This window comes from Orbicella faveolata, unplaced genomic scaffold (genome assembly GCF_042242905.1).
Source record: "Orbicella faveolata isolate gen_17 unplaced genomic scaffold, um_ofav_v1 contig_26, whole genome shotgun sequence".
NCBI classification, from domain to species: domain Eukaryota; kingdom Metazoa; phylum Cnidaria; class Anthozoa; order Scleractinia; family Merulinidae; genus Orbicella; species Orbicella faveolata.
Genome location: NW_028301554.1, coordinates 16,502,501 through 16,528,573, shown reverse-complemented (window position 1 = coordinate 16,528,573; position 26,073 = coordinate 16,502,501). Strand labels below are relative to the sequence as shown.

Genomic DNA, 26,073 nt, shown 5'->3' with positions numbered 1-26,073 from the left:
CCTAAAAATCCAAAGTCCTTATACAGACTTGAGCAAAATGCCAAAGTTTTAGCAGATTTAGCTTCATTGATCGTTTTCCATGCGAGTTCTGGATATCAGCCCCTTAGGGGGCCCTGAGAGGTTCACTTTCGACCAAATTTTGGGCACTTTTCAACAACTCCCTCAAAGAGTGAGAAATATTTTTAACTTTTATCGATGATTTAAACTAAGGATTCAAAGTCCAGGTGGTGTGATCTCTTCTCTACGTCGTCTGCATTGACATATTTATGGTGGCAAAGTGATTACTTCTGTACTACTAGATTATATTTTCCTTCTGGCTTACTCGGCCGAGATCTATTGTTACATTTGTTTCCTAATGCAAATAATTGATATCACAACAACACTGACTCGGAGATAAAATATATATTGAATTGGATGAAACTGAAATCGATTTGTCCAAAGTAACATCAAAGTTACTGTAGAACAAATTTAAAACTAAAAAGCAAATATCGTGAATAAAACATCGCAAATATCGTTTGACTTCGAATTTATTCTTACTCTGAAATGTCTGTCGAAAAAAATGAATCATACATATACAAAATCACGTGATAAATGTCAATCAAATGGTCAAATGTACACTGTCCAGGATGTGCGATCCAACAGAAAAGAATTAAAAACAAAACAAAAGAAAATTTTCACGACAGCAAACTCCTCCCTGTGCCAAAAAGATGAAAAACAAATATCCCCATCTTGTGGTTGATTGGAAAAAATCTATTCTTTACCGTTTACCGTCACAGTAGAAACAAAAATCAGAGTTCCAATATAAAATACTGAACGATAACGTATACACCAATGATAAGTTGTTCCGTTTTAAAATGATAGAATCACCTTTGTGCACGTTTTGTCAGAAAGAAGATGAATCCCTTGAGCATTTACTCTTTCATTGTAATATAACAAAAAACTTTTGGCTTGCATTCTCATCTTGGATTAGTAAACAAAACATATCCATGGAAACGTCAACACTAATTAATATTCTGTTTGGCGTATTTGATGACAATGAAGATTTTGCTATTTTGAATCACGTAATACTCATTGCTAAATATTTTACTTATAAATGTAAATTGGACAAAACTAAACCAACGTTAAGAGTTTTATTTGAAAAGATCAAATTAGTTTATGACAGAGAAAAATTGCCAAAAGAAATGACAGGCTCCATAAGCGCTACAAAAAATGGGAAAATATAATGCCTCTTCTTAACTAAGCATCAATTTAAAGTTTTTTTCAGCATGTCTTGCACTTTATTCATTTATTTATTTTTGTCTTTTTAAAAAATAAAGTGTCTTACCCAAGAACACAACGCAATGTTCCCGGCCAGGGCTCGAAACCAGACCGCTCGATCCGGAGACGAGCGCACTAATCATGAGGCCACCACGCCTCCCATTTCCCGCCTCCCGTTTCCCCTGCAATTTGGTCGTCTGCCCTCAAAACTTTGGACAGTAGCTAGGTTAACATATAAACAACAATAATCTGTCTGCGAATTTTTTTATTTCTAAATAATTTTTCTCGGAGAGTGATTTTTCTTCGATTACTCCATATTTTTTTTAATCCTAATTCGAAAATGTTCTGTAGCTTTTCACTGAAATTGAATATGGCAAATAGCAGACACGTCATTTTGGCGCTTTGGGTCCGGAAACTGAGGGACAAATTAAATGAAGCGAAAAAACAAAATTCCCTTTGGTCTGTAGCTATCAAAAGGTGAATCGGACGCTCGCATTTAAAGGTCATAAAAAATTTGACAATTCATCTTATTTCAAAATTCTTGGTATAGTTTGATAGCCAGCTCTATAAGCTTTAATTTAATTTATATAATAATCCAAGTAATTCTCGCATTTTGATTGGTTCTCGCCTATGATCTATTAGAGGACAGACGCACGATTGACAGTAGTCAATAGCGCCCATTGGGGCAGTAACCAATCAGGAGCCAGGGATTATACCACGTGACCAAGTTTTTCCCATACATTCTCTTAAATTTTAAAATCCAAGATGGCCCCTTTGGTAGCAAAACATGGCGCCCGTGACGTCACAGGTCACGCGCATGCCCAAATAAGGAGATAGACAGGAAGTGAGTTTCAAAATTGATTTTTATTGATTACAGGAAGTAAAAAATTACAATGGTGTGTATCCGTATGGAAACGACATGAAAGTGTTCGTGTCTACGACGCGTTTGTCGAAGACGAGTCCGTATCGTTTAGTCCGTGTGATGACTTTGAGATGTTTGGTGGCTGGGTTTCTCCAGAAGAAGTTGGGGTTGACAACGTGGATGTTGCGTCGTTGCTCGAGAGGTTGTGTGAGTTCGTCGAGTAGATTTTGTCGCATGACGTCATAATTGAGTTGCCTGGATCCTCGTACATTGAGTGAGAAGCCTCTGACTTTGCAGCAGACTTTGCCTTGGTGGGTTCTGTAACCGTAATTTTTGGGTCCAGCGGCAGTGAAATCTGTGATGAAATCGCCGTCGTCGAGTTCGTTGGTCATCTCTCCCAGGTAATCGCCTAACGGAACATCGGCTTGGCCTGGTTTGTGCGAGTAGATGACGGAGTCGGTGTCAAAGTAGAGAACTTGTTGTTTTAACAGTTCCAGGTAGGTGTATAATTTGAGACGCGCCCAGCAGGTGGTGAAAGCGGCGACGAAGATGTTGATTCGTCCGTTATCGGGTTGGTTGTCTTTGAGTTCGGCGTGGACGACTTCTAGGGCTTCGTCGTTGGCGATTCTGACTTGTCGTATGTCGTTGAAGGGATTGGAAACGAGGTCGAAGAGTTGCGTGGCGTTGTAGACGACTTGGGTGGTGGGTTTGTGTAGGTTTTCGCCGAACTTGCCCCAGAAAGAGTTGAGCATGAGTTTGGCAGTGGCTTTGCGTCCTGGATTTTTCTGGATCATGGTCGGATCGAGAGCGATGCCTTCTTTCTGTTGGTATTGTTGCACGTACCGTGCCTTGTCTTCGGGGGTGTTACACCAGTTTGGGTAGCCAGCGGATTCCTGTTTGATTTTTAGCCAGGTGTTCACGTAATCGGCGAAGAGTCCTTTACGGCGTTGTTCTGGCGGGAAATGGTGGACTTCGTGTATTTTGTTGAGCGTGTATCCCGTGGCAACGGCTTTCTGGATTTCGGGTGTGCACCAGGTCCCTCGTAGCGTGCGTTGCTCGGCCGTGTGAGGGCAGTGATGCGATTTCTCTAGGAGTGGTTTGGTCATTTCGTGTTCCACGCACGACCGGCAGAGTGGGAAGGTGAGTTTACCTCCGTGCCTGAAAGGTAGAACGGGATGGTGTAGTTCGTGAGGCGGCAGTATGTCCACTTTGGCCATACCGAAGTAGTGGTGGATGTCTTGATCTTGTGGGTTGACGATGACTTGAGGGTGTCCTATGGGGTATTCGCCTTCCTTGTTGGCCCATGGGTAGAGCGAGGTTACGTCGACGTACTTGGTTTGTTCTCCTTGGGTCACGTCGGTCACGTGATGCAGTTTGATGGCGTTCGTGCGCCCTCCGAAGAAGGCTTCTCTGGGCTCGAGCGGTTCGACGATTTCGAACGTGTCTAGGAACCGACGGAGCTCTGGGTCGGTTTTGACTTCTAGATCCCAGTCGCATTCCCACTTGACGCAGAGCTGGTAGCCTTGGAGACTGAGAAGGTCGTGTTTGCGGAGTGTGGACTTCATGTAGGGTGCGATCGGTGTGGTAGATGGGGTATCGGTCGCGTTTTCGAGGGAAACAGCGAGGACATCCGTGCCATAGACATCCGTGGAATTCGTAGACGGTTCGAGTGGTTGGATCGTATCCGTCCACGAGATGATTGGCTAGTCGGACTTCACCTCCGTTTCGGACCGTAAGGATACGATCGCCTTGGTCCGTGTGTTGTAACAAGTGTTCTTGCCAGGCTAGCCATTTCAGGGCTTTGACGGACTGATTGGATCGGGCGCCGTGCCATCCTCGAGGTGGCCTGGAGGCGATGGTGTTGGGTGGGACGAGTTTCTTGCGCCAGAATCGGTTGCAGGCGGAGGCGATGGTGACGCATTTCTCCATGGGGTCAAAGTCCGCTTTTTGTTTGAATTCTTGCCGGAACTTTTGGCAGCCTGCTTTGAGGAGTTTGACGTCCGACTCGCAGTAGGCTTCCATTTCTTGTCTTAGTACGAAATGGTAGTTATCGTTGACTTTCTCTTGGTACCAGTGTTCGAATTCGGCTTTCTTTTTGGCGGACATGCCGTCTGGATCGTACATGTCTCGCGGGGGCATGGGTCCTTCGTATTCCTGATTTTCTAGGGTGTTGAATTTGTGTGGGAAGAATCCCTTGCACAGTTCGTGGATTCCGAAGGTGGCGGGAAAGTTGGCCAGCGGGAACGGGAGAAAGCATAGGGAATCTTTGAAAGTCAGTCTGTCGGATCTCAGGGACAGTATCTTGGTGCCTACGGTGATTTGGTCTGTGACTTCTCGATGCGTGGCGTAACAGTGTTGTAAGATGAACATCCCGTCGTAGCCTTTGAGATTGTGAAAGAGGACGATGACGTCCCAATCGTCTCCGTCCACGTCGACGGCGAGGGATTCCAGGTGGTCGAACATGTCAGCGGTGCAGTTGGGACCGTAGAAGGAGCAGAATTGATCCTCTTCATCGTCTTCTAGGCAGAGTAGAATGGGTGTCTGATTCCCTTCGGCGTCGGTGATGGCCTCGTAGTCGCAGTACACTTGAAGGGGCGGATCTCTGGCTACCCAGACGCGTGTGTCTGGATCATTGGGTTCGGGTTCTTCGAAGGGACGACCTTTGACTTCGTCGCGCGGCACGCGTTTCTTTTTGGGCTCGTCTTCGTCTTCGGGGATGCGTTGGATGTAACATCGGTGCGTCGGCAGAAAGACTTTCTTTTCGCAGATGTGACATTCGCCCCATCCGCATACGTGATCTGGGGTGAAACGGTCACCTCCTCGCCTGTTCCTATCTTTTGGTTCGTAGACGTGGCAACAGTCTGGACACTTTTTGTAAGTGTCGCAGATGGATGGAATGTTGAGGCTCCGCCGTTGCAGGTGGTAGTTGTAGCATTGGGCTCCGAAGAATTTTCTGTGGCACAATCGGCAGATGGAGGTGGGTGCAGGAAACTTGCCTCGTGCTAGGGGCCGTTTGACTTCGATGAAATCGGGGCAGTCCTTTCGTTTGCAGGCGGGACACCATTTACCGTGGCAGGGATGACGTTGAAAGTTGTCGTGATCGTATCCTCGATTGCATTCGTCGCAGAAGTAGGATTTGTTGAGGAACCCACTAAACGAGTTACATCCGTCGTAGTGACTGTCTTCTTTGACGAGTCGAATGATCTTGTCCGAGGGTTCGGGTCCCGCATAGATGAGCATGTGGGGTGGGTCGATGGAAAGGACTTTGAGCTGGTACCCAGGTAACGCGGCCTGAAACTGCTGCAGTTCTGGAATGCCGCAAGGTCCTTCGGGGACGTTGGCTAGACGGTGGAGTTCTTTGGCCAATCGCTCTTGGACGGGCAGCCCCTGTTTGAGGTTGTGGTAATCGGGGTCGCGCGAATTTCCGTTCGCATCTGCCAGGGCTTTCATGGTGACGATGGCGCGAGCGCAGCATAGATTGTCTTTGTTTTTGATGGTCACGCGCGACCGTTTGACGATTCCCCGTACGGCCGCACAACTCGGTTTGTATCGTTTTCCGTGACCACGCCCTGGACCTGGGGTGCGTATGAAGGTTGTTTCCATGGTAAACGTGTCGTCGGGGGTGAATTCTTCGTTGGAGTTGAGTTTGGCCGCGAGAGACTGGAGATAAGTGTCTAGTCTTTCACTCCCTTCTTCGAATTCGCGCACGGTGAAGGTGGTGGATTGAAAGGCGTGCGTGAAGGCACTGGACTGCATGGTGAAATGGACCGTGGAGTTGGGTGTCAGGGTAGGATCCTGAGCGATTTGTTGCTCGATGGATCGTTGAAGGGCGTGAGTCAATTCTTGGCCTAGATTGTCCCTGGGAGTCACGTCTCTGTGTTGTCTGAGCGTGGCTTCGAATCGTTGTTTGTTGAGGACATTTCTCCAGTTACGTCGAGCGCCTACGGGTCTTAATTCAAATTCTAGGAGGGGTCTTGTACTACCACCTCCTGTTTGGATCATCACTCGGTCGAGAGCCGGATCAAAGATCCAGTCATCGTCATCGTCGAAGGGGAAGGCTTCGTCGTGGGTCCGTCTGTTCTGTGAAAAAGACAGGAATGAGACAAATGTTACGAACATCGCTTTTTAATCATCTGAGAACGCATACGCTATTTTGTCATTTACATCACGGAGTGCGTCTTTGAAATTATGTCCTAAAAAGACTTTCTTTTTGCGGTTATGAATGTCTACATAATGACCGTGGATGGTCATGTGATCAGGCTTGAATCGCCCGTACATCTCATTACAAGCGTCGAAATCGCATTTTTTGGTTCTTAATTCTATGTGACCGTACCCCCAGCGTATTTTCAACATATCGTGATGTACAATTTCTTCGTGAAGTTTAATCAATAGTTCATTGTTCCTGCGGTCGAATATGTGTTGCCAGGTTGCTAGGCAAAGTATGTGACACTTTAGTTCTTCCGGTAGCCTATCCCAGTGGCTCTGTAATAGAGGGGGGACGTTTCTCAGTGTGTAGTATTTCATAACGTGTAGGGTAGATGAAAGTCTTTTCTATGGGGACGCGTTTCTTGGCCTGTTTTATAGTGCAAGATAAATACGTTTCTTTAGGTTTGTCGTCAATGTCGATGTAACAGCCAATTATTTTCATATGTGGAAATCTGTCTATTCTCTTCTTTTTTGTACAACATGGTGAATTACATCGAACTGTCACAATCTTAATGTGTCCTATACCCCATTGTTCTTTCAGTTTGCCGTATTCTATTATTTCCTGGAGAAGACGTCGTAACTTTTTGTTTCTTCTGCGCTCGAGTAGGATTTGGTTCCTGGCTAGACGCATGATGTAGTCCTGTAGTTCACGGGGTAATCGATCCCAGTCATTGCTATTCTGTGGGAGGTGAGGACATCAATCTCTTAACGTCCGGTATTCTGAGACAAGCATGATCTAACCCGTACCCTAAAAATATGGCTCGCTTGAAGTTGCGTTCGTCCGTGTAGATTCCATTCACGACCATGTGCTTATTTTCCATTCCTGGAATTCTTCCTTTGGGACAATAATCTAACAGACATGTCTCTAGAACTATTTTGATTGGACCTAGCCCCCATTCTGCTTTGACCTGGGCGAAGGTTCGTATCTCGTTACAAAGCTCTCGCCTCATTTCACGTTCGCGCCTCTCGGCGAGATACTGGGCCTCTCTGAGGTGAAGGATGTAGGCTTGCATCTCAGGGGGAAGACGTTCCCAGTAACTCTATGAAAAGAAGGTGATGAACAAGGCGTGACAAAGATGTCGTGCGAATTTGTAACCGCAAAACACAACGAAACAAAATCTCAAGTCCAAACGGAGGTAGAACTCCAGGGTGAAGGAGGCAACGACGAGTCTCAGTTCCATGGATCAGTTGTCTAGGGAAGCTACGAACGTACTTAGATAACACGGCGTGTGACAGATTTGACAGTACAACTTCTCGTTGTTCACCCCCTTGTTCACCATCTGATCATCGAGTGCCCTGGAGAAGCAATCGAAATGCACGTAGTAACGGCAGCACTTGGTAAGAGCGCAGGTTTCGGTTCTAAGGATGACTTTCTTACATAGGGTGCACGTTATACTCACTGCTTCATGTTGATCCATCTGTTGGTTCATCTCCTCATCGGTCAGCTCCTGTGCCATGATTTTTAAGCGCTCGATACAAGTCAAAAACTCAGAGTGATGTGAACGGTTCGAGCCGATCTTTTTATACTTACGGTAAAAACTGGATCCCAGGTTCACACTCGACCTGGACCCAGTCTCCGACCGTGAGTGGGGGATACCCCCCTATCCCCCGGGTCTACCCAGATCACGTGATGTCGGCTTTTTTCGTTTGATTGGTGCATGATGGACATAAAGCGAGGTGCGCATTTGGCATTTTTCGGTTTTTTGGTGATGGAGACTGAATCTGGGCACATCAGTCGCCGCCGTACTCGAAGTCAGTCCCCCGAAGGATCACCGAGACGAGTACGTCGGCGCCGTCGTGCCCGATCACACGATGACGATGAACCGCCGAGACGTAGTCGTCGCCTTCAGGGTCGTCTACCCGAAGAAACACCGATTCAACAAGTGTGTTTTATTTGTCAGAGAGATATTCACATTGATTCTCTGGCATTGTGCCAACGTACTCCTTGCTGCGGCGTGTTCATGCATCGGCGATGCTACCAGGAGATGGAGAGACGGGTTATGACCTGTGGCAACTGCCGACGCGTGATCGACGATATTCAGCCTGAGGTCGTGTTGGAAACCGACGAGGAAATGGAGGAAGATGGTAACGATGAGGAGTACCAGTTAACGGCAGGTGCGAATGATCGTTTAGTTAGAATGGATAGAGAGTTGGAGCGATATCGTAGTGAGGGTAGACCTTATCACTGCCATCACGAGGGCTCGTACCTGTGGAATGATTTGCCGTATGCCATTGACCCCGGCATTTGGACACGTTATTATACCTTTATCAGAAATTTCGTGACTCTGTATCGGGATCGAGACCTGTACATTCACGGTTGTGTGCGTCTCCCCGTGGAACCGACCCGAGAGATTAGAAGTTATCTGTACCGTCTGTTCATTTACAACACTCCATACTATACGTATAACTTGATCCGAATTCAAAGGTTCAGACTCTACTTTAGACGCGTAGAGAGACAAAGGGATATTGAGATTCGAGAGCTGTGTCTCTTACCCTTTCCCGGCGGCCCCTCGTTTTACCATGAGGATGGACTATGGACCTGACACTGTCATTTTTTCATTTCGCAGTGGACTCTCATCGCAGAATGATTCATGACCACATTGCTAATATGAGGGACCATGGAAAACCCTTCGAGACGCACAATTCCTTGACGCGTTCCTGGAATCATTTGCCTTATCACCTTCCCGTCACGGTGTGGTTCCAGTACTACCGCGAGATGGAGAACTTTGCGCGATCTTCGGAGTTTCGAAGTCCCATGTACATTCACGGCACCGTGTTCTTTCCCTTCAGTGTCATTTCGTACGATCATATACGCATGGAGGTGTATCGCATGTTTTATTTCAACACCCCTTTCTCGGTGTTCGAATTCACCTCCACGATTAAGTTTAGGTTGTTATTCATATCTTCGTCGACGTTCGGGGACCAAATAAGGATCGAACGTTTGTTTGTGACGTCGAATGCCTCGGATACTTTGTACCACAATGGCATGGCGTGCGAGACTTGAAGAAAACAAAAGAGACTTTTTTGAAAAAACAACAAAGAGTGTAATTTAATGATTACAACATCAACAATAAAGTTTACAATTTCCAACGTTTTTTTCTTGTCTTAGGTAGTGTCATATTTCAGTCCCTTTCTCCAAGGTTCGAAATCTTCCCATCCTTCTTGTAACTTTTCTGCTTCTGTCTTCTTGGACTTCTTGTACGTCTTGCCCTTGGTTTTGCCTTTGGGACTGTAACCACCGTCGTCGTCTATGTATTTCTCGGCGACACCGAGGGATCTTAAGAAATCTTTTTGCGCTTTGGTCATGAGTTTACCTGGGGCTGATTTGGCAGTTGGTTTGGGTGGCACGGGTGGCTTCTTGCTTGTGGATGGTTTTGGAAATTCCTTTTTGAAACCTGACGTGGAAGGTGTGGCGGGTTCTTGTTTGATGATCACGGGGGCTGCGGGGGGTTGGTTGACTCCCTTCAGGATCTGTTTCAACAGACGTTCGACAGGTGCGTCGGCCATGCCTTCGGGTTCTACCGTTCCTTGGTACGTGGGAGTGCCTCGTACACCCGTCCGTATACGTTTCACTAGTTTGACTTCTTCGTTTGCCATGGGTTTGGTCATCTTGACGGCCATGCTGGCGGGGATACGTTTGTCTTTCAGGATGAGATCTTCTTCGGCGGCCAAACGTCCCGCTTTGGTCAACAAGGCGCTCTGGGTGATCTTACCCTTGTAATAATCTTGCAAACGATTGAATTCTTGAACGGGTACCACCATGACTTCGTTCATGCCTTCTGCTGACTCAGGGTCGTGTCAGGAAACTCGGACAATTCTCTCAAGGCCGTCTCGTAACAGTCTTGCCAGTACCGTATGGATTCGTCTTTCTTTTCCAACTCGAGTTCAAGACTTTGAACGGTTCGCTTGCCTTTACCGCACTCCCTGCACAACTCGATGCACCCACCGGGCGGTGTGGTATCTCGTTTCGTTTGACAGGTTTGGCAGAAGTCACCGAACTTTAAAGCCATGTGCTCTTGATACAGGTCGTGGTACCTCTTGTTCAAGAACTCGTACGAGTCTTTCCATCGGGCTTCGCGACGATTGGCATCTTGCAACAACTGCACGAGTTTAGGAATGGTATTGGACTCGTCTTCTCTCGGCGGGAAATTGGGTATGACGTCGATCCCCTCCAGCGGGTAACCGTCTTCGCGGCGTCCTTTCACCGTACACAACATGCTTTGAAACAACCGTGCAAACCGCTCCAGAACCCTGCTCCGTTTTGGGTGAGGAGATGCTCTCTTCGACGCTTGAGAGAGTTTTTGCGTCTACCCACTTCGCGCAAAACCTTTTTATGTCTTTTCAGTTTCCCATAAGTCATTGCGTCGATGGGGATCCTCTTTTTCAGCAAATTGAGAACCATCTCGCTGATGGCGTTGATCTGATCTCTGTCGGCGTAATGCAACATCCGTTGACGTTTATTTCGATTGGCTTCTTTCAGGACGCTCGTCAAGAAACGACGTTGTCGTCGCAACCGCTTCATCGTTCACGTCTAACGTCCGGTTGGTTCGTCCCGCTCTTTTATTCACAAGTCTTGGAGAAGACTCAACACCGTCTTGGCTACGGTGCCGACCAGTTGACCAAGACCCTTTCCCCTTTGGACCCTCCTTCTTCCTACTCCTACTCGACGTAATCCCACTCGTCGTCGTCTCCTACGCCTTCTCACCACCATGACGTGTTCTGACACGCACGCACTTTAACACTGGAATGACGTAGGCAGGTGATCAAGTGTCCTTTTTATAGAGTCTCTCTACGACGCTCTGCTTCTTCTTTGAACATCTGAATACAACTTCCATGCTTTTTTCAAATTGCCAAAAAAACCTTTTCCCCTTTGGATGCTCCTCCTCAGTTTGAAATAATTTCCAAATAATTTAAGTTTACCAAGACCTTTTCCCCTTTGGACCCTACTCCTTCGCCTTCTCCTCACCATGTCGGGTTTCTACCTTGAATGACTCACGAAGGGATCACGTGTCCATTTTTATAGAGGCGCGTGAACGAATCGTGTTTCGTAGTCTCGAAAGTATCGGTCGTACGTGGGAGGTGTGAAATCCGTCACCACGTCGTCCAACGTTTGCATCTTGATCAAAAACCCATCCAATTCCTCCACACCGCCCAGAGCGTAGTTCCTCAGTTCAGTCAATGTCTTTTCGTACGTCGTGTAAGCGAATTGGGTCATGTCCATCTTGAGCGAATACTTCTTTAAATCGTTCCATCCTTTCAGTGCGGCGGCGAAAGCCGTCAATCCTACCGCCACGTACCCGTCTTTCCACACGGATCCCACGACGATGCTCGCTGCCGCAGTCAGTAAGGCCAGTCCGTTGAGAATGGCGTTGCACAATTTGTAGTAACCGAACATCTGCCTTCGACACCACCAATACTTGTGATAGAAAGCGTACAGTCCATCCAAACGTCTCAACACGTCCAAATCCACCGTAGAGGTAAAAGGTTCATCCAATAAACAGACCGAAGTACTCATGACTCTTTTCCAACCAGTGCCAAACGTAGTCTGACTTTCTGTCGGGACGTTCGATCCTTTTAGCTTGTTGCGCGTATTCCCAGATCTCGTCCTTGAAGGCGGTTTCTACGGATTGGTTCAGGATGTCCTGGACTTGTCTGTAACTATCGCATTCGTCCGCGATACGTTTCATGTCTTCGTGATCCATGCTGGTCGCATCCCAGTAAGAGCGGGAGCATCGACATAGGTGCAGGAAGTAGGGGAACCACTCGACTTCACTTCTCAACATGATGTTCTCAGTTTCGCACCCTGGTCGAATTGCGAGTCACCGTAGGACGTTGTCCGTTCTTATAGGTAGTCGTGATCGTATTCGTGGTTGTGATGCCTGCGATTCGTCGACCCGCCGCCGTTTGTTGTTGTTGGCGCAAAATCTCTTCCAATTGTTGCTGCATCTGGGCTTGGTCGAGAACACGGGCGCCTCGACTTCTTCTTCTTCCTCCTCGACCCGATCGAATCGACGAAGGCGGTGTGGAGTCACCACCACTTCCGCCTCCGCCTCCGCCTCCGCCTCTGCCTCTGCCTCTGCCTCTTCCACCGCTACCACTAGCGCTACTTCTTCTGCGGCTGCCGGAATCACTGGAGGACGTCGGCGTATTTTGACGTGGGACGCGTCTAGGTCGTTTCCCTCCTCGAACAGCGTGTGCCAAAGGTGTGGAGTCTGTTATCCTGGGTGCACCGACACCCGCTGTGACGTTGGAGCGCGACACGGATCCAGCACTGCCGACACCCACCGTGACGTTGGTCTGTGACGCACCCGAGCCAGGAGTGCCTACTCCGACGGGCGAGACATTGGGCAGGGGTGGTGTCGCCAGTGACGATCGCGGTGAAGGAGGAGTGTTCAGACTCGCACCCACACCCGCTGCAGATGGAATGGGTGTACTCGTTCGAGTCAATGGAGTCCAAGGCGAGTAATCTTCCAGAGCCGAGAGGTTGAAATCGTCACTACCATAAGAGCTCATTTTTATCCATTCCCCTTTCTCTTTCTATCTTCTTCTCGGCGAGTTCTCGTTGCTTATGAACCATATCATCGAAACCTTCACCATTATATGCGTTTATGATGGACCGTACTTGACGGTAACTCTCGCATTCCGTGACCTGTCTCATCGGTTCGAAGTCCAGCTCATGAGGATTCATGCAGTATTTGAGTCTGGTCTTGCATAGGACAATGAAAAGCGGAAACCACTCGACCTCGCTCCTCAGCATGACGGTGTCGCAAACTGATGGCATCGTACGAATCCTTCGTCTTTTAGCACATGGCTGAGGACGCGTTGATCGTCCTGACTGGCTGGATGAAGATCCAATAGCATGTAACCGTAAGGTCTATCGGTGACCTTTCGAAACGTGTCCAACACCTCCTGCCATTGCGTGGGAAACGATTGCAGTAATAGATTTCGTATCCCCAACTGATCCCGAGGGTTCTTGAAGGCCGCGATGTAATGAGCGTTGCGGGAAATGGTCTTGGCGAATTTTCCGTTGGGGAATAGATCCTGGCACAGGTAAAGCACCGTGATGTTCCGATGATGCGAATGTTTGGTGAAGAGATCCAACACGCGCTTGTCGTTACCACCCTCGTCCATCAGATCGTCCAAGACCAACACACCCCCTCCAGGAAACCATCGGGGTAACTGTTCGCTGTCGGGGATGCCTTCGTAAAACTTGACCCCGCCCTTCTTGAGCTTTTGGAAACCATCTTGCCACGATCCGTAGCAGTAATGAATACTCTTCGGTGTCTGTTGGAACAAGTCGCCGTTCTCCAAGAGCAGTTTGGTAGTGAACACCGTCTTGCCGCACCCCGACGGACCCGCTATCAACAAACTCGAAGGAGTGTGAAATTGAAACGCTTTGCGTCGTTCCATGATCTTGAAATGGTCCAGGGTTTCGAGACGCTCCGTTTTTATCTGAACAACTTGGCCAATGGGGTCTTGACGGCCGGGATGCGTTTCAACAGACCCAATAGGGTGACCTTACGATTGAAACAGATGGGTTTTTTCTTGGCACGACTCTTGATCTTGGCCATGGCCCTCTCGGCAGCGGCTCTCTTGGGACGCCCTTTTTTCTTGGCAGGCGCCGATCTCTTTTTTCGAGGTTTCTTGGCGAATTTTCTCAAATCTCCGAACTTGTCTTCATACCAATGCCTCTTTTTCATTCTTCTTTTCCTATCTTCTTTCTCGGAAAGCTTCGGCTTGGCAGGCGCTCTCTTGCGTTTCCTACGCGTGGTCACAGACGCTGGTAATTCACCGGTGTCAAGGACAGACGGCGGTTGAAAAGACACTTGTCTTCTGGCAGGTTGAAGTATTTTAAGATTGAGCTGTCGTTTTGGCGGTTGGTTTTTCTTGAAATGAGCCTCACTGGGTTGAGGCGTCTTTCCACCCGCTTTTCCATAGCGTTTTTCCAACCTGGCTATGACGTCGTCCAAATGTCTATGCCCTTGAAACTGAAGAGCCATGATGTGTCTTGTTTTGTCAGTAAATCCATAATGAACCATTTTATTTTCCGTCGCACCTTTTTATGCACTCACAAAGTGATGGCGTAAGGACTTATTGCCGTAGCGAAGAACGTGCCAATACGGGTAACACTTGTAATCTCTACTAGCGTTCGTTTGAATCCTGGCTCTGATACTCAGGTGGAACAGGTTGTATCGAAGCCAATGATCTTTTTCCCGGTCCAGTATGAATCGGACTCGACGGTAACTGTCGCAATCCAAAATGCGTTCCATGACCTGTCGAAGAGGATCGTCCGAGGTCAATTTCGTAGTCTCTTTTCGACACAGTTCTAAGAATCGACGGAACCATCGGACTTCACTACGCAACATCCTTTTCTCAAAAATGAACCTCTTTTATTTCGAACAGCTTACTTTATAACAAATGACGCACTCCTCTGGAGGAACCGCACGTGTCCTGGTGACACGGGGTTTTACAAATCTTGAGCCAATCCAACTCGTCCACGATCAAACGTTTCAACATGTGTCCTACTTTACGATCGTTCTCCACAAACTCGTTTTTCTTAAAACGATTCAAGAACTCGTTCATGTCACGACCTTCGGCTCGGTCGATCAGGAACATCAGGGCGTAACTACCGCAACTCTGACTGAATAGGGACTGTAGACTCTTGCCGTTGTGAATCTGGTACTTGAAATGACGGTCTAACCAGGCTTGGATCGGTCCGGTGGTTACGTACGTGTCCAACGGCAGACCGTAACTGTCCAGGATCTCGCACTTGTTCTTGTCGGCCCACAAAGCGATCCAATGAAATCCCGGTTTATCGTGAGGGTCCGTGTTCACGATGTAAGCGGTCGGTCCTTCTCGAGGTACTGTCCTTGGAAGCCGATCGCAAGGGACCGTGCCGTGAAAAACACAGCAGAGTGACGGATTCGTCCGTGCCAAATAATCCAACTGTAAATTATTCAAGGCTACTTTCTCCATTTTTTTTTTCTTCGTCTCATTGGTACACGTCGTAGAGGACGACTCGGTTCTCGTTGATCTCCAGCATGTTCTCGAATTCGCCGTACAACAAGATGGTCAGGTTTGAGCCTGGATTGGCTCCAAAATCGATCACCAGACGCAGTTCACCTTCCTGCTTGGGGTTCAACACTGGACTGTCCAAACATCCATTGGCTGTGTTATCAAATACAAACAGGTTGCATCTCTTGGCGTGTCCCCAGTCCTCTTTCCGGACCATGTTTCCTTTTCCTCTGCACAAGACTCCCGAGGCTTTGAGGAATCTTTGGTAACCTCTCAGATCTTTACTGTCATTGTCGTGTTTGAGCTCCAAGGTCTCGTAGGGGTACTCTTCTCCTCTCACCAGTTGTTTGATGGAAGCGAGATTGAATTGTTCAAAACTGAACGGATTGACCGTCACAGTTCCATTGAAGGCTGTTTGTTTCATCAACACCACCACTAACCGATTAGGTAGCTTACTGTGGAAAGGATTGTTGCACTCAAAATGACGATTGTCATTGGGATGAGAGTAAGTGCGAATTTCACCTCTCACCGTGGGGTAAGTGGCCACTCTTCCGCCTTTCATGCTGGTCATGAGTTCTCGGTACACCGAGGGAGTCACTCTCACTTGAGACAGGAACAATCTCACTTTCACGTCGGCTTCAGTCAGTCTGAGAGTATCGGCACCGGCCCATTGGACTGTCCACATAGTGGGGGCATTGAAGTACATGTCTATCTGGATCTGTACACCGGGTACCAGTAACTTGCTGAGATAAAACACTTCCAGGTAAGGTTTGAACCTCAAGGTCACTCTCTTTCCACCAAAAAACTGAATTCGACTCTGAACCATGTTCTTGAGATCTTGGGATAAAGCTTTGTAATCGTCGTGAGTAGGATCCAACTTATTGCCTGTCATCACATCGGCTTCTCCGCGACTGGGTACACCGAGACAATTGTACCAACCCTCTGGTGTCAGGATCGATTCACCGTCGTTTCGGTCATGGTTCAACAGCGCTTCGATGTAGGCTTTGTAGTGGTAAGTATCGGTCTGGGGGCTGATGAGAGTACCATTCAATCTCACATTGATCTGTTTGAAGAGGGTGTGGGCCAGATTGTTGGCGAGTCCGACGGTAGACGCTTGCGCTATATTACCTCCGGCAGCTGTCTTGACGGCCAACTCCACTTCGAAGAAACTCTCGTTCATGTCGATGAAGTCTTCTTGAGGATCGATTTGGAAGGTCACTGGGTTGATCCCCGTATTGAACGGATTGATTCTCACCTCACGTCGCGACGACATGCTGAGATCCGTGGGAGGAGTGGTGAACATGTCCAGTCGGGGGTTACGAACCCCCGCCGACCTAGCATGAGCCACGAGGTCCGTCATCGTCGTCTACGTCGTCTTTTTCGTCTCCTTCTAAGGGCGGACTGTACCCACCGGTAGTCAGGGAGTTTTGAGCGTCTCCGGAAGAGCGAACCCCCTTTATACGTGCGTATCCCTCCGGGGAGACGTCTCACCCGTCTCGAGTAGATGGGAATCATGATCCAAACAGGTCTCTTCTTCTTTTACTACCCAAAAAGCTTTGGAGCTCTTGCTTTGCTTTACGTTTCCCGGAGCGTATGGCTCCCCGCTTTAACCCGGCGAGTGCACCTTTCCAATTGGGCTTTCCTCCCGTGCCACCTGATTTTAAACCTTTCAGACCCTCCATGGCCGATTCCTTCAGAACGTCCTTGAGAATGCCTGGCCCTCGTTTCTTGATGCCTTTCCAAATCTGACCGAACATGCCAGACCCCGATTGGTATCCGTCGGGATGAAACCGTATCAAAGTTCCCCCGATCATGATTTCTTAAAGTGTAACGTCGCGATCGTATGACCGTCTCCAAAGGTCGTCAGTTCACCAGTTGCCTCACCCACTTGCACCTCTATAATGTCCAGTACCTCCTTGCGCACGGGAATATATTGAACGTGTTTGGGTTCGAAGTACTGAGTACCTTCGCCTCTTCGAATCAAGTTGACCTCTCGCAGTAAATCCGTGACTTGATTTCCCACCACACTTCCACCTCCCACGTTAGAGTACACGAGCAAGGATCGCGAACTGTTTCCCAACACCACCTCGAAAGCTTTGTTCAGGTTGAGAAAACGCCAATTGCAATAGATGCTGAGTATTAAAACATCTCCATCTCCTCTATCCGAGTGGACATTCCAAAAGACAGATGTTCCATCTTTGTCTTTTACGTCCCCGACGGCGCTGATGTCTGGAACGACATCGTCGACAAATTCAATCTGCAAGTTAGGTCCCAGATTATAACTTTTGTCGTTCTTTTCGAGCCATCCCATTTTCAAAGCCAGTTCAACATTGATGTTGAATTCAGGGATTTGACTGCGAGGACGTACGATGTCTTTGTTGTCCATGACAAGGTCTTCACCCACCCACTTGAACTTGATGTAGGTTCTTTTCCCATCGTTTCCGACATATTTGGCTCCTAATTTGGGACCGTTGAACGCGAAGACGCGTTGTCGCTCGAAATAGGAGATCATGGATTTCATGAGTCCAATACCGTCCACGTTGTAGAACACCTTTTTGATGTCATCCACGGAGAAGTAAGCTTCCGCGTAAATAATGCGACCAGTCGGATCGTTTCGCCTCCAGGCCATATGGGTCAAGACGGTGTCACCCCCAGAATCGTCGAAGGAAGGCAGCGTCACGTGCGCATCAGGCATGGCGATGTTAAACAACCCCACTTTCCATCCATGTCCCTCCAGGCGTATGGGATTGGGTAACCTGATCTTGAAACTGTTCGACTTGTTCTCCGGAAACTCGTTCTTACTGCTGTGACTGGGTAAGCTGATGTAAAAATCACTCATCCTTTCTTGAAATGCAACGTGATCGTGGTCACACCCGACGCAAAGTCCACCAGACGTCCGTCTTCCTCAGACACCTCAGTCTCGACAATGTCCAAGACGGCCGTGCGCACCGGTAGATATAGGATGTGTCTCGGTTGAAGGTCGACCACCTCCGGATCGTAACGCACCTGTTTCGTCATGTCCGTGACTTGATTCCCCGTCACCATACTCTGTCCCACATTCGAATACACGAACAAGGAACGCCGATTGTGACCGAACGCTTCCGCGTAACTGCGATCCAGGTCCGTGAAAACCCAATTGATGAAACAACTCAAATGTAAGGTGTCCGGGTCGATCTTGTAAAATAGTTCGTCCCCGTCATTCTGACCTATGATCAAGTCCGTGGCCGTGGGTACGACTTCCTTGGGAAATTCTTTCCTCAAGTGGGGTCCCAAGACGTAACCCGGTTGTCCGTTCTGTAATGTTCCCATCTTGACCCATTTCATCTTCTTGGCCAAATCGATGCCGATGGACATTTGCGGGTAGACGCGTTTACCATTGATCAGGAGACTGAGGCACGTTCTCGAGTTGTCGAGGACGCATTCTCCATGCTCGGCCCGATGCATGACCGTGTACAGCAATTCGGTGGGATCGTCGGCTTTGCTCTTTTTCTTGTACATGGTCACGTCGACATCCGTTCGATCTCCCAACCTATGCAGGTATCGATCTCGTATCGCGTTCAGTAACTCGGTACCATTCCTCGGCGTGAATTCCAAATCGCCTTCTCGCGTCACTCCAGGGACCCGCGTGTATAGGTTTTTAGACGCGTCCACCATATCAATCCACCAGATTTCAAACAGAAGAGAATTCTTCAAACCCATCTTACGCGTCGCGGACGGAAACGAGAGGTCGCTGATACCCACTTTCCATCCCGGTTCTCTCAAATGTAACGGGTTCGGCAGACGGTTCTTGAAACTGTTGGCCTTGTTGTCCGGGAACTCGTTCGTGCTGGCATTGCTCAGCAGTTGCACGTAAAAGTCGTCGGGAGACTCATTCATCCTTAAAGTGTAATGTCACCGAGGTCACGCCCGATTCAAAGTCCACTAGCCTTCCGTCGTTCTCGGCCAATTGCACCTCAACTATATCCAAAATATTGCTGCGCACGGGTTTATATTGAATCTGAGTCGGTTCGTGCGTCGTCTTGGTCGGGTCGTGGGGGACCACTCTCAAGAGATCCGTGACTCGATTCCCTGTGATCGTGCTACGACCCACATTCGAATACAGGTACATGGGACTTCGAGGCGGAGGGAGGTCCGGATGAACGACGACTCCGCGATAGGCCTTGGCGTATTCCTCGTCCAAGTAACTGAAGCGCCAGTTGCAATAGGGACTGAGCTGTAATGTCCCGTTGTCTCTCAAATCCCAAAAGTTACGAGAACGAAGGTCGTGTTCGTTGACCCAGTCCTTCTTGAAATCAGACGGGACGGTGTCGTCGGGAAAGATCTTGAGCATATTAATGGACATGTGAATGGAGTAAAACGATTCCTCGCGAATCAAACCCAACTTCTTGACCAGTTTAGGACCAAAAAACACTCTGGGACGTTTTCTGTCTCCGGACTCGTCGAGGAACGTGTCGGTGTTATCAATAATCAAATCGTTCCCCTCCCATCTGAACACGGGGTAGTATTTTTTCCCGTCCGGTGCGCGTAGACTTTCGTTGGCGCGATCCATGTAATGATACAGGCGTTCGTGAAAACGGTTGATGAGGTATTTCATGAGAGATCGGCCACTCGTCACCTTGTGTCGGTCACGGTTCAGTTCCTTCCCGTAGACGTCAAATGGCACGTGGTAACGCCCTGGAAACCACGTAATCCCGTCGGGTTGCAAGATGAACGTTTCAATGGTCCACTCAATACCGAACACGTAGTCGTCGTCTTCAAAGTCGTGCGTTTGAGGGACTGGTACTTGATGCGGTCGTGCAGGCGGGATCGGGTAAGACACGCTCACCAATCCCACTTTCCATTCCTTGTCGGAGCCAAATAGGAGCGGATACGGCAGACGGTTCTTGAAACTGTTGGCCTTGTTGTCAGGAAACTCGTTCGTGCTGGCATTGCTCAACAAATGCACGTAAAAGTCTTTCATTTTTTCGTCTTTGGCTTTTGGGTCACGTACAATCCCTTTTTATCAATCCAACTGTCGTACTTGACTGGCCAACCTTTCCAACGCACCAAGACTTTATCCCCTTTCCTTTTGACGATCTTGTCGATGCGGAACAGATCGTCATCCTTCACGTTCACCTTTTGCAAATCTTGCGCGTAAAACGTACCATCGACCGCCGTGCCGTCCCATTCTTCCACCTTGTACGTGGTGACCTTCCCAGGACACACCCTACGTATCACAAACACCTCCTCGGTCCAACCGGGTAAATACCCTTTCTTGAACTGTCGGAACTTCTTGTTCAGTCTCACACGATCCCCGACTTTCAGTGGAGGTCGTCTCTATTTTTTTCCCTTTTTATTCCCGTAAAGAGTCTCCCACACGCCCTCGCTATTGGCTAAAGTCACTTGATCGGGAGCCATCTTGATACTGCGATGATACGATCGATTGTACCCTCGGACCAGATCTTGTAACACGGGCACATACTTCATCGTATTCTTCACGGTGAAGTACCGGTACAAACGTTCCTTCAGGGTCCGATTGAATCGTTCCACCACACTGGATTTCGTATCCCCACGCGTCGAAAAATGATGAATGCCTTTCTGCTTCATCAAATCCTGAAACGTCTTGTTGTAGAATTCCTTCCCGTCGTCCGTCTGGAGATTGATGGGTTTTCTACCTCCTTTCAAGATCTTTGCCATGGCTTCCGTCACCGCTTTACCCGTCTTGCTCTTCAAGGGCTGTACCCAGGCGTGCTTGGAAAACACGTCCACCACCGTCAAGAGATAACGATACCCTCGATTGTACCTTGAAATATTGATCACCTCGATCAGGTCGGCCGTCCACTGCTCGTCGATGCCAAACACCACCACCGGGACCGTGGGAAAACGACGACGTCTGGGTTTGTGCAACGTGTACCCCAAATCCCGCTGCAAGACCTCGCGAGCACGTCGTACCGAGATCTTATTGGCCTTGGCAAATCGCGTCAGACCGCCCAGACTACCGGGTCTAGAAGGATCCCGATACCGTCCCAGTAACGTCCCGGTCGAAAGCGGCTTTTGCTTCTTCTTTTGACCTTTCTTCTTCATAGTCGATAAAGTTTGTTAACGCACTGTCTCCACAACTCGAAACGTTGCTCCCGTACCTCGAGATACTTCTTAAATGAATCGGGTTGCCGTTTCAACCACAAGATATAAACCACAAAACGCATCACGTTGGGTTCCACGTCGGTATAGTCAAACACCTCCAAGGGCGAATCACTGAAATCGTAAGGGATGGGTTCACCCTTACCGTATCGCGCGTAGACTCTATCGCACTTGGAACACAAGGTCGTCCAACTCCATCGATCGGCCATGGTCGCACACACTCTCGAGATCAACCAACTCAAGGCATGAGACATAATGATTTTGAACCCAATTTTTTATTTCGACTTTCTTATATGTACAAAAGACGTCGTGCCTGATTGGTTCTTACGAAAAATCGACTCTGATTGGCTAAAAACGAAAAAGAAGGCAAAAAGACTTAGTCTGAATCTGAAAAGTAGGCAACATATTCCGTTTTCTTACATTCTTGACCGTACTCATTATCACAGTCTTCCTCATAGGTATCCATGGCATAATATTTACAATTCCTCCAATCACATTTACCGGGTCTCCACTTCAGGGCTTCCTCCTCGTCCCCCTTCACATAGAATGCTTGACGCATACTCTCTCTACACTCACCACACAGGTCATCCTCATCCGCTTCTAGGGCACGGAAGAAAAACCGATCCTTCCACAGATCACGCTGACGCATGATATCGTAGATCAACTCTTCCAACTTCAGACACGTTTCCTTGTGAGCGCACCTGTTGAAAGTCAGTACCTCCTCCACCCTGGGACTCTTGTCGTTCTCCAACACCCGTCGTGACAGGTCACGAGCGAACCGCAAGGGTTCAAACAGATCACGGATGGCATCGCTCATCATGTACGTGAGGTGATCCGTGGAGATCAAACAGGCACGCTCGGTGTCCAGGGAGGGATCCCGACAATGAATGAATTTGAATTGACCGCTACCACTTCTGTACATCACGCGACACCACTCACCGCAGAAAAGGTAAACATGTTCGTTCCTCTTCATCATCTCCAAAATCGTACCACCCCAGTCAGGACGACGTCTCATCAAGAGCTCGAAAGACCACAGACAATCGGGTATTTGACCTAACGGTTCGAAGAGATTGTCAAAAATGTACATGTCCACTTTGGCATCCGGAATGGCATCGAGATCTCCTAAAGTGTGTACCTTCTGACCCACAGTCTTCTCCACTAGGTCCCGAATCTGGTTCGAGTTGCTATAGTAAGTCATCTCTTGCCTCGTCAAACCTCTTTCTCCCTAGATACGACAATTCAGGATGGTGCTTCGGGTCTCCCCAGTCAGCCAGGTGTCTTCGAAGCCTAGTGAACAAGAGATCGACAACGTGCAATTCCAAGTTAATTATCCTCGTATAGGGTGACTTCTTGCCTTCTTCTTCGATTAGATCCAAATTGTCAGAAGCTCGATTCAAATAGCGTCTCAGATCTTCAATGATCTCTTCAAAGTCCTTGTCAGTCAAAATCCTATGAGTCATCACCGCGTCAAGAGCAAGTCGAGAATGATTCACCGCGTCAAACGGGCTCCTTTTATACCCGCGCCGCGGATCCACTTTTCACTCCGTACTTTCCCGGATCACGCGCCCCTTTCAGATCCCACCAATCGGAACGAAGACCGTCACATGATCCCATCACACCACACGTCACCGATTGGTCGTCAAAAACGTCCATAAAGTCGAACCACGCATTCCATCACGAGTCACTTTTCTCAGCAGTCGTCATGGATTCACACGGCGAACCCGACAGGAAAAAGAAAAAGAAAAAGAAGGAGGCGCGTAAGAAACTGAAACTGCTCCTACCCAAGAGAGTAGAAGGAGAAGGAGGTAAACTACAATCCACCTTAGATAGATGGTTATTCAAAAAACCCCGTACCAGACTACGTTTCAACGAACGCGTCCTCTTCAAAGAGATCACCCCAGACTCCGTCAGTTGGACCACCGTCCCTCTCAAAGGCTTCTCGCAGCCATGGAGCGTCTTTTCGATCAAACGCCAAGAAGTCAAAAGCCAAATGAAAAGTAACCATCACAAGCGAAGGCAAAGACTGACCCCCAAAAACGCGCGAAAAACCACTCACATCCTAGAAACCATGCTACGGGAAAACACCTTGTTGGGATACTAACTCAATCTTTATCTTCATAGACTCAAAGCTACCTGCCATTCAAGGCGGATGCCTGACCGTGATAAGAGAATCACCTCCTCGAACCATGCAAGTCCTGGAACCCGTAGGACTCGACAAATTCAAGAAAGACAACCTCGTAGAATTACCACCTGAAGTGGACGACCAAGGAGAATTCACCGAAGTACAAGTGTTGGAGGAATTCGACCCTGATCAGTTCCTGAACCAACTGAAAACCCAAGATCCCACTTGCCCGCGTTGTATGGTACCCATGGAATATGGAAGAGTTAAAACCCCCGAAGGTGGTACCTGGTGGGAGTATTACCGATGCCCCTCTTCCAGATTCTACACCAAGTGTTATGTGACCTGTGGCGCCAAAGAGGTGAGCACCTACCTGAGACGCGTCGAAGAACAGACCCACCCCTGCTACAGGAACATCGACCCAGCCCGTTTCCGATGTCTATGCAGCAAATCCCTGGTCGTAGCCACCTCACACTCTCAGTCCAACCCAGACAGGCTCTATCTCAAGTGTCCCAAGCGTACCTGCAAGTTCTTTCAATGGATCGACGAATACCCGCGAGGAGTCGCCGAAGCCATACTGATCAATGGACAGAACCCAAACTAGTAAAAAAAGAGACACACAGTTTTTTTGTAAAAACACACTCTGATTTTTATTTCACAATATTTACATGTTGGGTAATCTATCGTTCGCGTCGATCATCGCTCGCATTGTCACTTGATTACATGAGTTAAAAGTACTATAATAAAAATTAATGACGTTGACATAACGTCTCGCTGTCTTCTTTTGTCTCCTCGTCCACGTGGACTGAAAAGGCTCGAAACCGTAGCACAACATAAGTCTGTGAAACGTGATCCGGTCCACGGGCGGCTTCACCTTCACGTCCCATACAAGGTTCCTTCTAATGGCCAGGATCGAGTTAAATAAAGTTCTACCGAAACTCTTCTCGATTCTACGGTACCTGCTCTGACTTCGGGTCCAGGTCTCCCTTTGCTCGTCCATAAAGAACAGGATCTGATGTAACATCACCTCCAGCTGACTAGAGTCTTTGAGCTGTATCAACCAGCGTCGGCCCGACAACAAATCCCGGATGGGAAAATTCATGTCCTCATAGAATCGGGTCCAGGGTGCGTCCATTTGGTCAATGGCTTCCTCATAAGTGACCTCGGGCTTTCTAGGTACATGGTTTTGTAAACCAATCTCTCTCAAGGCCATGACTGCGCTCAATACAAGTGAAGACACTCAGAGTGAAGATCGGGGGCGACGCGGATTCGCTTTATGAAGATCCGTCCAGCCAATCACAGAACAAGACCAAGTCACGTGTTACCGCAGACCCAGGGGATAGGGGGGTATCCCCCTACCACACCCACTCACGGTAGGAGACTGGACACCATTATACCGTGTGTATAAAACAAGCGAGTCGGACCGTTCACTTTTCACTCTGAGTTATTCAACTTGTATGAGCGCCCATTACAGAAGACTGTGGATACTCTCGTTGCTGTGGCTTCTCGAAGTACCAAGTGAGTATGGAAGTATTAGAGCAGTGTAACGTAGAGTTGACTACCTGGGAAAAGCGGGTGAGAGAGTGGATGAACGACGAAGAAGAAGAGACCCCTTTGTACAGGGACCTAGAACAACTTTTAGGTTTTATCGAGGTGGCCCTGGACCAACTAGATCTTTTGGGGCTGGAAGAGAGGTTGGGGGTCCTTGACGAGGACGATACCAATGATTTGGTGATTCACATAGACTGGGTCCGCAACACTTACAGACAATTGCTTCAATTTTAGACATGGAATCACCCCTCCACTGTCACGTATGCAAACAGCTGAGACCCTGCTGCCGCCAACCCATCCTAGAATTGAGCAGAAAAGGGAACCACACCAAATTCGTACGCGCAATCTCGGGACCACTCAGAAAAGAATGGGGACTAGGGTGCGTCTACGCAACCTGTTGCGGTGTCATCTACGGCATGTACTACAATGCGGAAACCGAATGTTACGAACCCGTCTTCCTGGGAAACGGTTACAACCAGGCCCTGTCACGTGTCAATCACGTCAAATCGTTTATCGATTGTTATCCCGAAGAAAAAGAGGGCGCCGGTCAATAGGGCCGTGCACACGTCCCACACTGTCAATTAAGTAGTGGTGTCCAATAAAAATTGTTTTTGCTCTATTTTTTCAGACTCCATGTCTCGATTTCCCAACCCCCAATGTATATGGTGCAAGGAAGGATACACTTTCAAACACAGTATCAGAGACTACTTCCTGACGCCCTGTTGCGACCAATTCTTTCACGGAACCTGTAAAGCCCTCCACACTGAGCGGTTGAAACCCTCCCAAATACTCTGCCCTCATTGCAAAACCGTGAATTTCGGACTACCTCCCGATGACAGCCCCAAAACCAAGTCCTAAAGAGGTAAGCGCTTCGATGGTCTAATGGTTAAGACGTTGAGTTGTGGCCTCAAAGACCCAGGTTCGATTCCTTGTCGGGGCATTA

At 48.4% G+C, this 26,073-nt stretch overlaps 5 protein-coding genes and 1 pseudogene across 5 annotated transcripts; 1 reads left to right on the top strand and 5 right to left on the bottom strand.

The window, feature by feature from the left end:
* Window positions 1–533: 533 nt before the first annotated feature.
* Window positions 534–6,238, bottom strand: LOC149108347 (uncharacterized; annotated as a pseudogene).
* Window positions 6,239–7,598: 1,360 nt separating this feature from the next.
* Window positions 7,599–9,415, top strand: LOC149108346 (uncharacterized). The gene has a single exon (XM_089296240.1). The coding sequence runs from the start codon at window positions 7,984–7,986 to the stop codon at window positions 8,866–8,868; it is 885 nt and encodes a 294-aa protein (XP_089152366.1). The 5' UTR covers window positions 7,599–7,983; the 3' UTR covers window positions 8,869–9,415.
* Window positions 9,416–11,296: 1,881 nt separating this feature from the next.
* Window positions 11,297–12,855, bottom strand: LOC149108345 (uncharacterized). Its single transcript, XM_089296247.1, has one exon. The coding sequence runs from the start codon at window positions 11,838–11,840 to the stop codon at window positions 11,343–11,345; it is 498 nt and encodes a 165-aa protein (XP_089152373.1). The 5' UTR covers window positions 11,841–12,855; the 3' UTR covers window positions 11,297–11,342.
* Window positions 12,856–15,064: 2,209 nt separating this feature from the next.
* LOC149108344 (uncharacterized protein F54H12.2-like) lies at window positions 15,065–17,218 on the bottom strand. Its single transcript, XM_089296233.1, has one exon. It carries the CDS (start codon window positions 16,698–16,700, stop codon window positions 15,318–15,320), a length of 1,383 nt encoding a protein of 460 aa, XP_089152359.1. The 5' UTR covers window positions 16,701–17,218; the 3' UTR covers window positions 15,065–15,317.
* Window positions 17,219–18,901: 1,683 nt separating this feature from the next.
* On the bottom strand, window positions 18,902–20,300 carry LOC149108343 (uncharacterized). The gene has a single exon (XM_089296237.1). It carries the CDS (start codon window positions 20,298–20,300, stop codon window positions 19,209–19,211), a length of 1,092 nt encoding a protein of 363 aa, XP_089152363.1. The 3' UTR covers window positions 18,902–19,208.
* Window positions 20,301–21,616: 1,316 nt separating this feature from the next.
* Window positions 21,617–22,772, bottom strand: LOC149108342 (uncharacterized). Its single transcript, XM_089296242.1, has one exon. It carries the CDS (start codon window positions 22,656–22,658, stop codon window positions 21,837–21,839), a length of 822 nt encoding a protein of 273 aa, XP_089152368.1. The 5' UTR covers window positions 22,659–22,772; the 3' UTR covers window positions 21,617–21,836.
* Between the last annotated feature and the right edge of the window lie 3,301 nt (window positions 22,773–26,073).